Below are 13,639 nucleotides of genomic sequence, written 5' to 3' on the forward strand. Positions count from 1 at the left end.
ACTATGGAAACTCAAGGTTTCTTAATTACTATAAAACCCCTGTATTTTCTGTACATAAATGAATCCTGTAGTAAAGCGCTTCCTACACACTTTGTGCCTTTTCTCTGGTCTTCAAGTCGGTGTATAGTTCTAGCTTGGGGGTACAGAACTAGCTTAGGGAAGCGAATATAGCGTTCACAATCGGCCAGACGTAACAATAGTACATTGAATTCTTTTAATTATACAATAGTGTTCTGTAAGACAGTGAGTGGGTAATGTCTGGAAAACAACATTTATCAAATTAAAGATACATTCTAGATACCTATGACATTCTTAGTAAATGGATGTATTTTAAACAAACTTTCGTATGTGTACAACTGACTAAGGATACTTCGTTGTTTGTCGTTTCATGATCAGACGGGTTAGCTAAATTTATTTTATAAAAAAGATTAACAACTTTATTGATTGACCACAAGAAGAACTACAAATAGAAATGTACTTAGCCTACAAATTGTATTTAAGGTGCTCCCACATTACGAAATGTTTACTCAACTACGTACTAAAGGTTGGAGAAAACAATATTGTGCTAACTCTTACATGTTTGGAGTAAAGTCATCAAATAGGAAATAAGATATGAGAGATGACAGAATCATTGATAGACCCATAGAGAAACCTTTCAAAATGTTATCAGCATATCTCATGACAAAGGCTATCGCTAGCCCTCCAAACGCCTGAAGAATAACTACAATCCAAACGATAGGTGTGTAACCGTAAAAAAACCCCAGAGTTTTGACTTTCGATGCATCATTAATGAAGACTCCAAACAGACCGATTGGCACACCGAGGAGACCTAAAATATAGAGAGAAGATCATTAGTGAATATAAGTATCAATAATGATGCATTGTCAAAGCTCTATTCAGTAATGAGTAATAGGTCAACAGTTAGTGCGCAGGTTTAGCATCTTAATGACCTTAGTAACTATATAAGTCTAGATTAGCGGCGCAAATCATGGGTAGTGATTGTCACCCGAGTTATGGTGGCTGGACGTTGTAGTCGCGTCGCTATAAGACGTAGGACCAACAACCAATAGTGGTGTACAGTCACAAGGGTGATCAATTGGACCAACGTACAAATACATCCCTGATCATTTAAATTGAATGGTACAATTCGAAATATGGTGAGATTATTAATTAGTTCAGCAAGCTAAACAGCATTTATACCTTAACTACATACAAGTTTGTGTATTACGAAACGGGACACACATCAAAAGTAGTAGGAAAATATAGTAAAATTAAACCATGAACATTGCTTGGTCTTACTACATAATTTTTTGTTGAGGAAACTGACGACAATTAAACATTTAACATGCAATTGTTAACTTTCATTCACAGTCAACAGCTAAAAGTTACCGAAGGTCGAATACAGAGACAAGAAAGATTATTACGAGAGTTTATCGAAAGTATGTGCAACGCATGCATCATCCAAACGTAAAATAATTTTTTTCCTATAATTGTATCATCAAGATAGAGATTCTCACAAATTTTGGGAAAACTAATAAGGGATATTTGGACGTTGAAGATGCTAAAAAGAGTGGTAAGGAGACATAGCGACTCTTCTACAATCAATTTCGATTATGGTTAACTTTCGTTAAGCTCTTTTATTAACTTGATTAACAGACAATGTTGTTTTAGCAGCAACAATATGTCTATTTTTTTGTTCTATTATGATCACTATCTTGTCTGTATAGACGTGTACGCTTGATCAAATGACAGCCTACGCGCACATCTCTCTAGCTTAAATGTTAATATCTTGAATAACGTTCGATGAATCATTCTCTTCCCCATGTATATATGTACTCGAATCCTATTAATAACCTTTGTCTTGCTGTGTCCTTATTCGATGTGACTATAAATTCGTAAGTTATAAGGAACCAGGTTAGTAGCCAATGCTTTATTTTTAAAAAGATTCGTGTTAACCAGTGCTTTCTGTCTTACCTAGCTGTAGATTTCGCATCCAGATCGAAGTTGACGTTCCTTTAAATATTTTCTCAAGGTAAACACCAGCAAAGCCGCTAGTAACAGAAGCCAATAGAATTGCTAATAACCCATACAAATTTGAATGGAATTCACTGCTCGATGTTGACTGACCTAATGAAGGCAACTAAGAGTTATGGCAAGGAAAGAATAATTCACAATAAAGAATGTTAACATGTTTCAAATGGTTAATTCTGACTATAATGATAAGATTATGTATGTAATATGCTTAATGGTTCAAACAGTCGGTTTCCAACACCTAGGTCATGAGACTTGGGAAGAGATGTATTGTCACTAACCGTCGCACATAATTATGTGCTTGGCAAATGGATCAAGTCATTATTTACAAATTTACTACCATATGAGGACGTTACATCTTTACGACTGTTTCAGAATTAGGAAAAATATTTTTATCATACCACAAATGCCTCATAAAACAAGTAATAATTTGATCAGAATGGTTTGATTTCAGTATCAAAAGTTAGTTACTAAATAAGATTACTTTTAATGAGGCTACAAATGAGACTGTTAGTATTCTATGTATAGGATAATCCGGTTATAAAAGACAAAAAATTGGAGATGACCGTGTATGTTTCGGTTTAAAATTCAGATGAACAAGTAAAAAGACTTCTTGATATAATGTTTATGAAACGTGTAATCATATCAACAATGATTGAATTCATGATACAATTCTTGCATTTGAGCTTTGTTGTGTATTAAATGTTTTTTTTCGCAAAAACAATAGTTATTGCACTTTTCCAGTTGACTAACATGAGTACAACCGTAAAAATGTTGGCTTTACACCTAAGACTAGCAAAGGTCATTAACCAACAAATAAAAATACCCTACTACACACCTATTTGGACGACAATATATGATGTAGATTTGAGAAGAAGCGTTTTGAAACCTGATCTTGTGTCCATTTCGCTTGCGTATAGTTTAGTGAGGCCTGTCAGTACAGTTAGAATGAACCATTTTAAACTGTTGTAAAGCTAATCTGATTGCTTTAGATTTGTGTTATTTTGGTTAGATTGCATCCAAAATTATGGATTTTATTTGTGAAGTGGATTATAAGTTACAAAGATGCAGTAGTTATTTTTTATACTATTTATCAATATTGCCAGAATTCTAAGAAACATCAAAACCATTACAAGGTTTATACAGTACGATGTTTCGTCAATATGAAATGCCTGTAGATCAGTTCTATTCTTGATTATGATTGTAGGTTGAAGCAGAACACATTTGTATCAGGTTCTGAGTGACCCATAAACACAAGCATCTGCAGTTTCTAAAAGCGGTAAACTTAGAATATTCACTCATTTATAATCAACATAAAACCTGGGATAAATGTGCATCAACCTAAGTTGAAACATGGATTAACTTAGAAGGAAAATAACGAACGCATAGAAATTAAACATTTTGGGAGATAGGGTGTGTTTTATGCTTCAATGTCAGGCCTATTACAACCGTCATAAAACATTTAACAACAAAAGCGAAAAGCTTTCAGCAGAATGACGCTAATTATGCTAGTTGGAGAACAAGCAGCACTGTAGAAAATAGCAGAGTGTGCGGTATTTATTGTGAAACATTACCTGTGTTAAGATAATACCTGTACTGAGTAATAAAAGAGAAAACCATTGAGTTGAACGTAGGTGGTGATTTAACAATAATATCATAAACATAGCAGTAGTGAATATTTTACTTTGATAAAGTATCTGATATAAAACAGCATTCAAATGTGAAATGGCAAAATATAGTAAATTATTCTGTACAATATAAAGAGTTGAAGGAATTAAAATTTGAATCATATCATTATACTGAACGATTATTTGATTATAGATTGATGAAATACTACGTTTAATTTGACCTAAAGTAAAAGAAAAAAAAAGAATATGAAGTATGAAATAGTCAAGAGTTTGTTAATAAATTCAAAAAATGCAGTCACAGAATAAACATGTGAATTTATTCCGATGATACTTTTGAAAAAATCAAACTATGGTTTAGTGTGTTCAGAAAATTTAGTTCTATAATTTAAGTTAGAAATGAACTTTAATTATCGAGTTTTGGGCAAGTAGTTAGCCCACATATGAATTTATGGCCTAGGTACACAAACCTAGAAGTAATTTCCAAGTGGTACTCAATGTTCAAGAATGTCTAAATATAGTTGAGATCATGAGTCAGTTGAGGCTAGACCACCATGGTGGTGATTTACCTGAATGTGTGAGCTTAAATTGACGTGAAAGTGGAGCAAGTCAGTGAATAAAGCTACGTGCACAATCAGTAAGCGAAACATTTTGTAGAAACCAGCACAATTAAATATTTAAAGAAATCTTTTCATTAAATAGTATTTACCTTCTTGGTAGAAAATCAAAATTGTCGACAATAGAAGTTTTAGAAATTCACTACATACAACAACTGTTGAAGCTGAGTATAACTCCGAATTCTGAACTGAACGTGAAACACGCATCAATAAAATTAGGCAGGAGGTTTGACATGTCAAGAAAATAAGACTGCCACATTTTATCCAAACTCTTGAAGATATTTCCTAAAATAGCAAACCAACTAAACAGGATTAACGTTAGTAAAGAAAAGAGTAAATAATACGTACATAAAAGTTATCAACTACCTATATGGTGCTCTTTGTACCTAAACACCAGATATGTCCATTCAAGTCCCTAGATGGATGCACAATATTTATTGAGTTGGTTTTAAAGCTAACTACTAAGAGCACATTGTATCTGATCTGCCAAGGCACAAATAAGTAATTAAACGACATTCTCTCCGATTATTTATATCTATTTTGACTTAGCAAAACAAATAACGGTTGATCGAAATGTGAGATACCCTCATTCCAACGACTTAGTTCGACGGCGATATCATGATACCCCAGGATAAATACAATTATAACACTTTAAAAGTTGATAGGAAGGGAATGCATTACAACTACAGAACAGACAGAATAAATGAATATCTCAATGAAAATGGTTAGGGGAAAAGTAGGTGGAAAAAGATGCAATCAGCTCAAACTAGATCTCGTAAAGTGAAAATACCCAGGAATAATTGAAAGTCATGACTTGAAAACAACTGCGCACTACAAGTCAGAATCTGCTGAAGGTTTTCAAGTGCTATGGTCGCTCCCTTGTTTTGAGTGCTTTGATATAGACATCATCCGGATTCCCTAATCCATTATGCAACACTTCGTTTAGAATACTATATTCAAATAGCTAGTTCGTGTCTTTTTAAGGATGCTGACGCAACTGAGGATGTACAATTTCACGAAACTAAGTTAATGGCAGACCTCAACTGGGATGAGTAATTGAAACACTTAGGCCTTTTTCCTTTATCTTATGGCACAATGCAAGACGATCTTATATTGGCATTTCGTTTCTTAAGTAGTGATTCAGGTGTTGATTTGCCTTTTTGATACCTTTAGAGACGAACAGCCCAGTGGCAATCGGTAAAGGTTCATAAGCTGCAACCGAATAGACTCAGGATGGGATTCTGATTTCATTACTGAGTGGAACCCCCTACCTGAACAGCGGTATCGATAAAATCAATGAGCTCTGGAAGAGAGGTTGTATTTAAATATACTTTGGGGATAGAAAGGTAAATAGGTAAAGCATAGAGGAAGTGCCTGTACCCATGGTATGGTCTCACAAGGATCTTGGGGTGACAGTGAGCCATGATCTTAAGACCACGGCCTGCTAACGGATGGTTGAACCTAAAGGATTTAGAATCCTATGGGTTTTAAGACGGAAGTTCGCAAAGTCAGAAACTACAGTGCTCACTACAGTATACACGACCTTAGTAAGAACTGAGTTCAGGCAGCAAGCGCTTGTTGGAAAGGTGACTCAGATATCCTATAAAATATACAGACGGCAGCTACCCGTGAAATTTCAGAACTCCGGGGTTTACCATACAAATAGCAGCTTGGAAAGCTAGACCATTTTACCCTGTCCTATTGCAGATTAAGAGGTTATATGATTTTGATGTATAGAATACTAAGAAATGATTTTGGACTCAGTATATCCTCTTTTTCTTCCCACTAGATCGGAACATCTCAGAGGACATAGCAGGAGAGTAGAAAAGTCAAGAACAAATGGAATACCACGGGCATACAGGTTTTTACACCTAGTCATCAATTCTTGGGACGTTAACCCAAACTCATTCAGGAGACTAGACACTCACAGAAGCATATAAGAAAAGGAATAACATAGACCTTCTGTCCTTACTACACAAATCTGGATCCTATGACGTCTTGGCATCTGGGACAAAAAATTTGGAACTGCAATTATACTGTTTGAATACGTAGAGAATAGGGCTGACATAATAAAAGACATTGGTGGATATATGGCCCTTAAAAATACATTCAGAGATCACAGGCATCGCAAAACCTTCGCTTTAGAAAGATTAATAGTGAAACATTAATTGCGGAAGGCAGCTCAAGATATAACGCGTGAAATATACTCACATAGCATGAAACATGATAGTATTTGAGACAATACTAAAAACGATAGATATAAGATTACAGTGAATACATTTAACCGCAAACCAACCATTAAAAGATGACAAGAGACAGGGGGTAGAAGTAATAGATAAAAAACAAAACTGACATTCATCCTTGCATTCTGGTTGATTCAAGTTCGTGAAGAATCCTTAGTGAAGGTCCATCACAGAGAGACTATAATTTAAGGACGAACTAATCACATTTAGGATAGCAAGTTTTGGATTCCAACGCGAAATTCATTCATCTAATTAGCTAAAAAACGCTTTGGCATTCTAGTTGATGTCAGTTAGTGATTATCATCCCCAAAACTTAATTCCTAATTCAAACCATCAAATGTTAATTATAGTTCTTATTCTTCACACAGGTTAATAACCCTTATTTTGCTCTAATCAGTCATCTTAGCGTCGCTTAAAAGCCGTCCATGAATTATGGTCTCACCCTCAACAGGCTCTATTTTCATACTTATCCAGTAGGCGACTAGCTAACACACTGCACCCCAACCTAGCTAAAGCACAACATTGGAAATTCCTTCCGAAAATGCGACCTTCATGAGCCAGTGAAAAGTACTCATTCAAACAACGTTTTGTGAATATTTCAATGCAAGTGGCATTTAGTGTGTAAATGCTAATTAACAACAAACACAATGTCATAGCTCAAATGATACTGATGAGTAATATTTATAATTAACGTTACACTTGATTTCATAATTAAATTAATTTTTGAAGGGCATTCGTGAAAAACGCTTGTATTGTGATAGTCATATACATATAGTTTTGAGGACGGTATTGTGTATATACACAGAACTAACAATAACACTTTAGAGGGTTGGATCGTTGTGTCCCAAGCTTATGAACTAGATTTCCGTATTCACATGTTACTATAAATTCGCTGCTGTCAGACTTCAGTGATCAAGATAGTAAGTTGGTGGACTTTTGTTGATTCGGACAATTTTTTGTAGTGAAGGCCAAACGTTTCTTTGAAAATGTTTACTGTTAGGGCTGATACTACTTATTTGGGTAAGGCGTTTCTGTCATTAATCGTTTAATGAGAAAAATAGGACCCTACTCTTAGTTTATGAGATCGCGGTTTTCGAACGTTCTTGCCACGGCTCCGAAGATTATTAGTGATATAGGAAGCAGAAAGATGCGCCATTTTTACACCCGAATTGTAATTTAAGGTACAGCACGTCAAAATAAGGTCGCCTCGAGTTTTTCGACGCGACTAGACTAGAAATCAAGGCGTTTCAAGCACTCGTCGTAAGGGAGTTTTGAAGGACCATTTAATAATCTCGTTTTCCACGTGGAAAACGCTAATAGGAGTAGGTATCCTCAATCAGACTTGAACGAGGTGCTTGTATACAGTACTCTAAGTGTGGTCTTAGGTAGGTTGGATATAAAATTTGAAACATATCTTCAAAGCATTTGAATGCTTGGTGTAGTGACCATAACACACGAAAACCTTTGACAGATGCTGCGTTGCGATGCATGGTTGTTTTCAAGTTGACGTACTTTTACAACTCAGTCCTTATGTTATTGTACTCATGGAGGAAATTTATCATCGACAGTAAACTGGTAATTATACCGTGACTGAAGTGAATGGGCACGCTCTCCTTAGACTTGGCTTCTAAGCCCTAATCTCCAGCCCATCTAACTAATTCTCGTTTATAAGATTAGAGACCAAAATGATCAGCCTCACTTCTTATCATTGTCCTGATGTTGATAACACCCGCAAACAATAGTGTTGAAGACTTAAGCAATAGTGGTAATTCATTGACGTAGCGAAGAAAAAGTAGGTGACCTAAGATGATACCTAGGAATACGCCATTTTTGACCGGCTTTCATTCAGATATTGTCCCCTTTACTTTCACTCTCTGTCTTCGGCGACATACTATTCTCGTCAGACTAACAGATCTGTAGTTAGATACGATCTGTCTCTGATGATCTTTGCATGTTGTACTAAATATAGAACCTTTACAATCCTTAGGTAGTTAAGTGTAGGGAAAGAGCGTGTTAAAGAGTATTGTGAATGGCTTTGAAATAATGTCCGTGAGAGATGACAGAAATCGTAGATGTAATCCATCAATGACCTATATCGACAGACGATATAGGAATGGCACTTTTAAATGTTTCGCCAACAAACAAACAAACATAAGATTTAGAACTTTAACAAGAAATAAAGGTTCTGAGTCTTATATTTGCAAGTATATATTTTCAAGTGATTTCGATCAACCGTCATAACATTTTTATACCATTAGGATAAAGGTGTCACAAGTACCCAGAGTTTGACAACACCTTAACCAGCAACACCTTTTATGATCGAAGTATGTCAGCCCAGTCAAATCAGAAGTCAGAAGTGAAGAGGTTCGAAGTTATATTTGAAAGGCTATTGATATATCGAAAAGCCTTTGATCCAAGCTAGCCAATGGTTGTACGGGATGCGTTCATTGAGCTGGGCAAAGTGGAAAGTATGGCGAACTAGGATGGATATTGGAAATCAGCAATTTCGACCACCATATCTGGTGGGAATGTCCATTGGAGTGGTACGCCTGTCTATTATGAAGTGGCTAGAATTTATGTTAAGTGAGGTAGTGTGTAAATATAAAGAAAAACCCATCGCGTGCGTTCTTCCCCATGACTAATCACTTCTTCCCCTCTATACGTATTGTGCCTCTTATCGATTTCTGAACCTACACAAACTTCCTTTTTGGTGTGTTCCCAAATACTATTATTGTTAATTTACTTACAACTGCATAATTATGGTAAAATGTGCCATGTCGTTGGGGTTGTTAATCACTGGCTCACTTTTGTTTTACCTAACATTTTAGTTTTGATGGATGCCATATTGAGTGACTGCATTGCTGCATCCTTGATCTATCTACTCAATAACATACGGGGATAAGCCTGTCTCGATCTAGGTTAGAGCTTTGGCACGATAGGCCAACCGATTTAACCTTGAGGCCAGAACGGGTGAGCCCGAATTGAGACCAACGGCTTTGAACAGAGAGACAAAAACTATTTTATTACCTGATTGGTTGGCAAGCGAGAGAGAGGATGGTTCAATAGAAACACAACTCGCTTTATTCTCGATTCAGATTTATGTAAACATACATGTATAAATAGATGCCTGACACAACCACAGAACACTAGTTAGAACGTAACACTTGTTTCCAAACTGAGCATGAGGGCAGAAAACTAGAGTGCCAAAGGTTAAGTATGAATTACAATAACTTTGGAATGGAAAAGTTTGTGGCAGGGAATCACACATCAAACAGGAACTTATGGTTCACAAAATTAGCAAGGGACAAAAGTAAATGTTAGTATTTTACAAACTTTGAAAAAAAAGTGAAATAATGTTTCCAAAAGTAGCTTCCGTTGTATGCCTCTGCTTCTTTATTTCTCTGTTCATATGATACATTCTTGATTTTTATTGTCTGAGTCACTGACTTGTATGTCTCGTAGCTGGAGGATTTTTCGTGCCTTAAGGTAACCCTCGTGCTATTGATAGAAGAAACCAGAGAAGTAGTGAATAGGTCTTTATTTCGATCTGCGCGCAGTCACAGTGGAGCGTGGGATTATCTGTTCAGACAAGCAAAGACTCTCAACATTCAATATAAGATAATAGGGAATATAACGCTTACAAAAAGTAAGGAAGTGAATGAATACTTGAACAATACTGTTTAAGCATATGCTTGGTTGTTTGGGGTCAACTCTTAACCAACCAACCTGAGCTGTTACAGATTCATGATTCCTATATTTTAGAAACATGTATCGTTTTTCAGTAGTTTGCCCATTCGTCGTTTGAGAGGATTGTCACGTAACGCAGTCCAAAGAAGGAACTTTCATAGCCAATCCCCTTCTCTACTAAAACCTATCGAATTTCGGCGTACAAAAAGATCCATGGCATGACTACCATAGGTGATACAGTTAATCTTGACTTGGGATATTAGTGTAGAAAGTAGTTTCCTACATATGCGATTCTAAGCTAATCTTTAAACTGTTGAACACAGAGTTTTAGCTTAGCCATAGTCAGAACAAGTTAGCTATTTGTCTTTATAAACTTTATCTGTTTCTTAAATGTATATCAGAACCGTTAGTATACAAAGAACAACCAATAAAGTTTATTGAACAGGGAAAAAGGTTAGTGAAATGACATATCAAACAGTAAATAGAGGGTAGGAGAAATGAGTCAACAAACCTAACATCGCTCGCGACAAACATGAAAGATCATTACTGATAGGTAAACAAGGCTTAGTTATATAATGTAAAGAGAGTCAGTATGGTGGTAGTTTCGTTTAATAATAATAATATTGATCATAGCTTACATAGAGGTGGCCATCCATAAAATCTGCCTAATGCAGACCCTGCTAGTCACAAAATAGAACAAAACCAGAAATGTGATCTTGGTTTATGGATTGTCCGACGCTACGCTCATGATTTTAGACTGTACTGGACCGTAGTCAACTAAAAGAACGAAAACAATTCATGTAAGTGTTCACTGAAACTAAACTGGCGTTCGAGATCGGAAAGAATCATGTGTTATCTCTCATCTACTACCTAAATTTTTTTCTTTGATGATTCCTAGTGATTTCAATTTTCGCCTTGGAACAAACTTGAACTAAAGATTTCCACACGTAACTAGGCAGCTCTTGGAATCAGGAACAGAAAATTCACCGGATTAAGTAAAATTGATGGACGGTGAAAGCTAACACTATGTAAGCTATAAATATATCTACGACGAAAGAGATAATAATTGGGTGAATACCTGGGTTCATTTAAGTGCACTAAAGACGCATATAGTCGACAAACAATTATTCAATTGAGAAAATGTTTTATTCATCATAAAAATTCAATATTAACCAATGATGACAAAAAGTCCTCAAGTGTATTGATAACAAGGGAAAAATAAAAAAAACGGTACAATTTTTTATCCTATTTAAAGTACAACATTGATTGTATTAAATGTTTATAACATATAAATTATAATGTACAAATTAAATGTTAATAATTGAATATAATGAAATGTAGTAATGATTGTTTATCTTTATTTGCAAAAGATAAATAATATTTACAGTATGACTTCTTCTTTTTTTGCTTTTTTTCTTCATGACTAGAACCTATTGTATAGTCAATTTCTTATATTCAATTGATTCTTATATATGGTAAATTCAATGTATTATATATATTAACCGGTATACGAATAGTATAAAACAAATTAGATCTCTTCATAAGAAAGTATAATTAACAATTACTTGGTAACTAAGTAAATTATTATTACGTTCTTGCTTTATTTTAATGTCATATTGTATCCATCCTTTCCACCCCCCACCTCCACCCCCGGGAACAGAATATATCAAAATGTTACCAACATATTTATAGATAATTAAACATAAATAATTCAGGTAAAGAAGAAAAAAGAGACAGGAAACAAAACAATCATATTAAGTCATAATTTACTGTTAGGAGAAATCTGTGAATGTAAGTTTTTTTTAAAAAAAAAGTTAATTTATTGTTGTTATCATTATCATTATTTTCTCAATCGGTTTTCTTCTTGAATGAAATCTTTCAAATCTTTCGATTAGTTAACTAACTAACAGAATTTAGTGTAGGAATAAACATTGTAGTTGTATTTGGTAATAATCGAATACCTAATCCATTAGATGATTTACAATGATCATTTCTTGATTCTTGAATTACATTTGAATTATTTGATACTGGTAATTGTGTTGTCATAATTGGTGTTTGTGGTGTAAATTTACCATTTATCATTGTATTATCTGGACTAGAATTATGATATTGACTAATGGAATTACCATTATTATTAATCGTTGTATTAGGAGCATTTATTGATTGATGAAACAAATCAAAAGGATCTACAATATACATTTTAGTTAAATAATCTTTAGGATAAGTAAAATGATTGTTTATATTAAATGTTCCCGGGCATGTTTGACGTATTGATAAGTTAGATTTTGAAGTCTCTGAAAGACTTTCTGTGCCATGAATACTATTATTATTAGTATTATTTAATTGTTGAAAATCAACTTTGTTATCGATAATCTGAGAATAAGAGAATACTTGTTCACTAGAATACAATGACGGTATAACAGGTGCATCTGAATACCAATTTTGTATTTGATTTAAACAATCTTTAAATGTTGGACGTCTTTCAATCTCTTCATTCCAACAACTAGTAATAAACATATAGATGTTAGTTGAACAGTGTTGTGGACATGATAATAATTGTCTAGAACGTATTAAATCTAAAACTTCTGGATCAGAAAATGCAGAATATGGTCTCATACCACCAGACCAAACTTCCCACATCAATACACCAAATGCCCAAATATCTGATTCAATAGTAAATTTACCATAGATAATTGAATCAAGTGGCATCCATCGAATCGGAAGCATAAGACTATGAGGATGTAAACGATAATAATCAGCTGCATAACAATCACGTGCTAAGCCAAGATCAGTAATTTTACAAAATAATTGCTCATTCAAAATGATCACGTTTCTTGCAGCTAAATCACGATGAACAAAACGATGACTAGATAAATAATCCATTCCAGCAGCAACTTGAGATAATACTCTCCAAATTTCTGATTCACTAAGAGGGTTTGGCAGACTAGATGTCACGCCATTAGGATAACTTACATTGGTTAAATTTATCTGATTAATCATAGATCTTCTTGAAGATAATAATTCACATAAATCAAGATATTGTCGAATTTCAAATATCATACACCATGGTGGGTGTTGTACACTAACCCCAAGAAGACTAAGTACATTTGGATGATCTAATTCAGAAATTAAATTAGCTTCTCTACGAAAATTTGCTTGTAAACTGGCAGGCGAACCAGCTGATAAGGTTTTTACAATAACTGAGATTGGATGACCATTTTCATAAGCACTATTTGGAAGTAGTTCAGCCTTGTAAACCGGTCCAAAAACACCTTGTCCAAATTGTTTCCCAAATCTTTTTGTACAAAAGATAATTTAAAATGTAAGATACACATAAACTAATATATTTAAATATCAATATATAAGAAAAATTTGTTGCTCTACGACATAATAGCACATTGATGAATATTTAAGTAGGTGTGTGTTATTTAGTTTC

At 34.5% G+C, this 13,639-nt stretch overlaps 2 protein-coding genes across 3 annotated transcripts; both read right to left on the reverse strand.

The window, feature by feature from the left end:
• Positions 1-258: 258 nt before the first annotated feature.
• Smp_065770.1 (putative sugar transporter) lies at positions 259-7,042 on the reverse strand (the record flags this gene model as incomplete). 2 transcript variants are annotated; one of them, XM_018789489.1, is given in 6 exon segments in its annotated part: positions 259-829; positions 1,975-2,140; positions 3,606-3,836; positions 3,842-3,880; positions 4,367-4,557; positions 6,959-7,042. In XM_018789489.1, coding segments are annotated over 6 exon segments (906 nt in total). In that variant the 5' UTR covers positions 6,981-7,042.
• Positions 7,043-12,102: 5,060 nt separating this feature from the next.
• Positions 12,103-13,592, reverse strand: Smp_118100 (tyrosine kinase; the record flags this gene model as incomplete). The annotated part of the gene is made up of 2 exons (XM_018789491.1): positions 12,103-13,498; positions 13,588-13,592. 2 exons carry the CDS (start codon positions 13,590-13,592, stop codon positions 12,103-12,105), a joined length of 1,401 nt encoding a protein of 466 aa, XP_018654929.1.
• Between the last annotated feature and the right edge of the window lie 47 nt (positions 13,593-13,639).

This window comes from Schistosoma mansoni, chromosome W (assembly GCF_000237925.1).
Source record: "Schistosoma mansoni strain Puerto Rico chromosome W, complete genome".
In the NCBI taxonomy this organism is placed as follows: domain Eukaryota; kingdom Metazoa; phylum Platyhelminthes; class Trematoda; order Strigeidida; family Schistosomatidae; genus Schistosoma; species Schistosoma mansoni.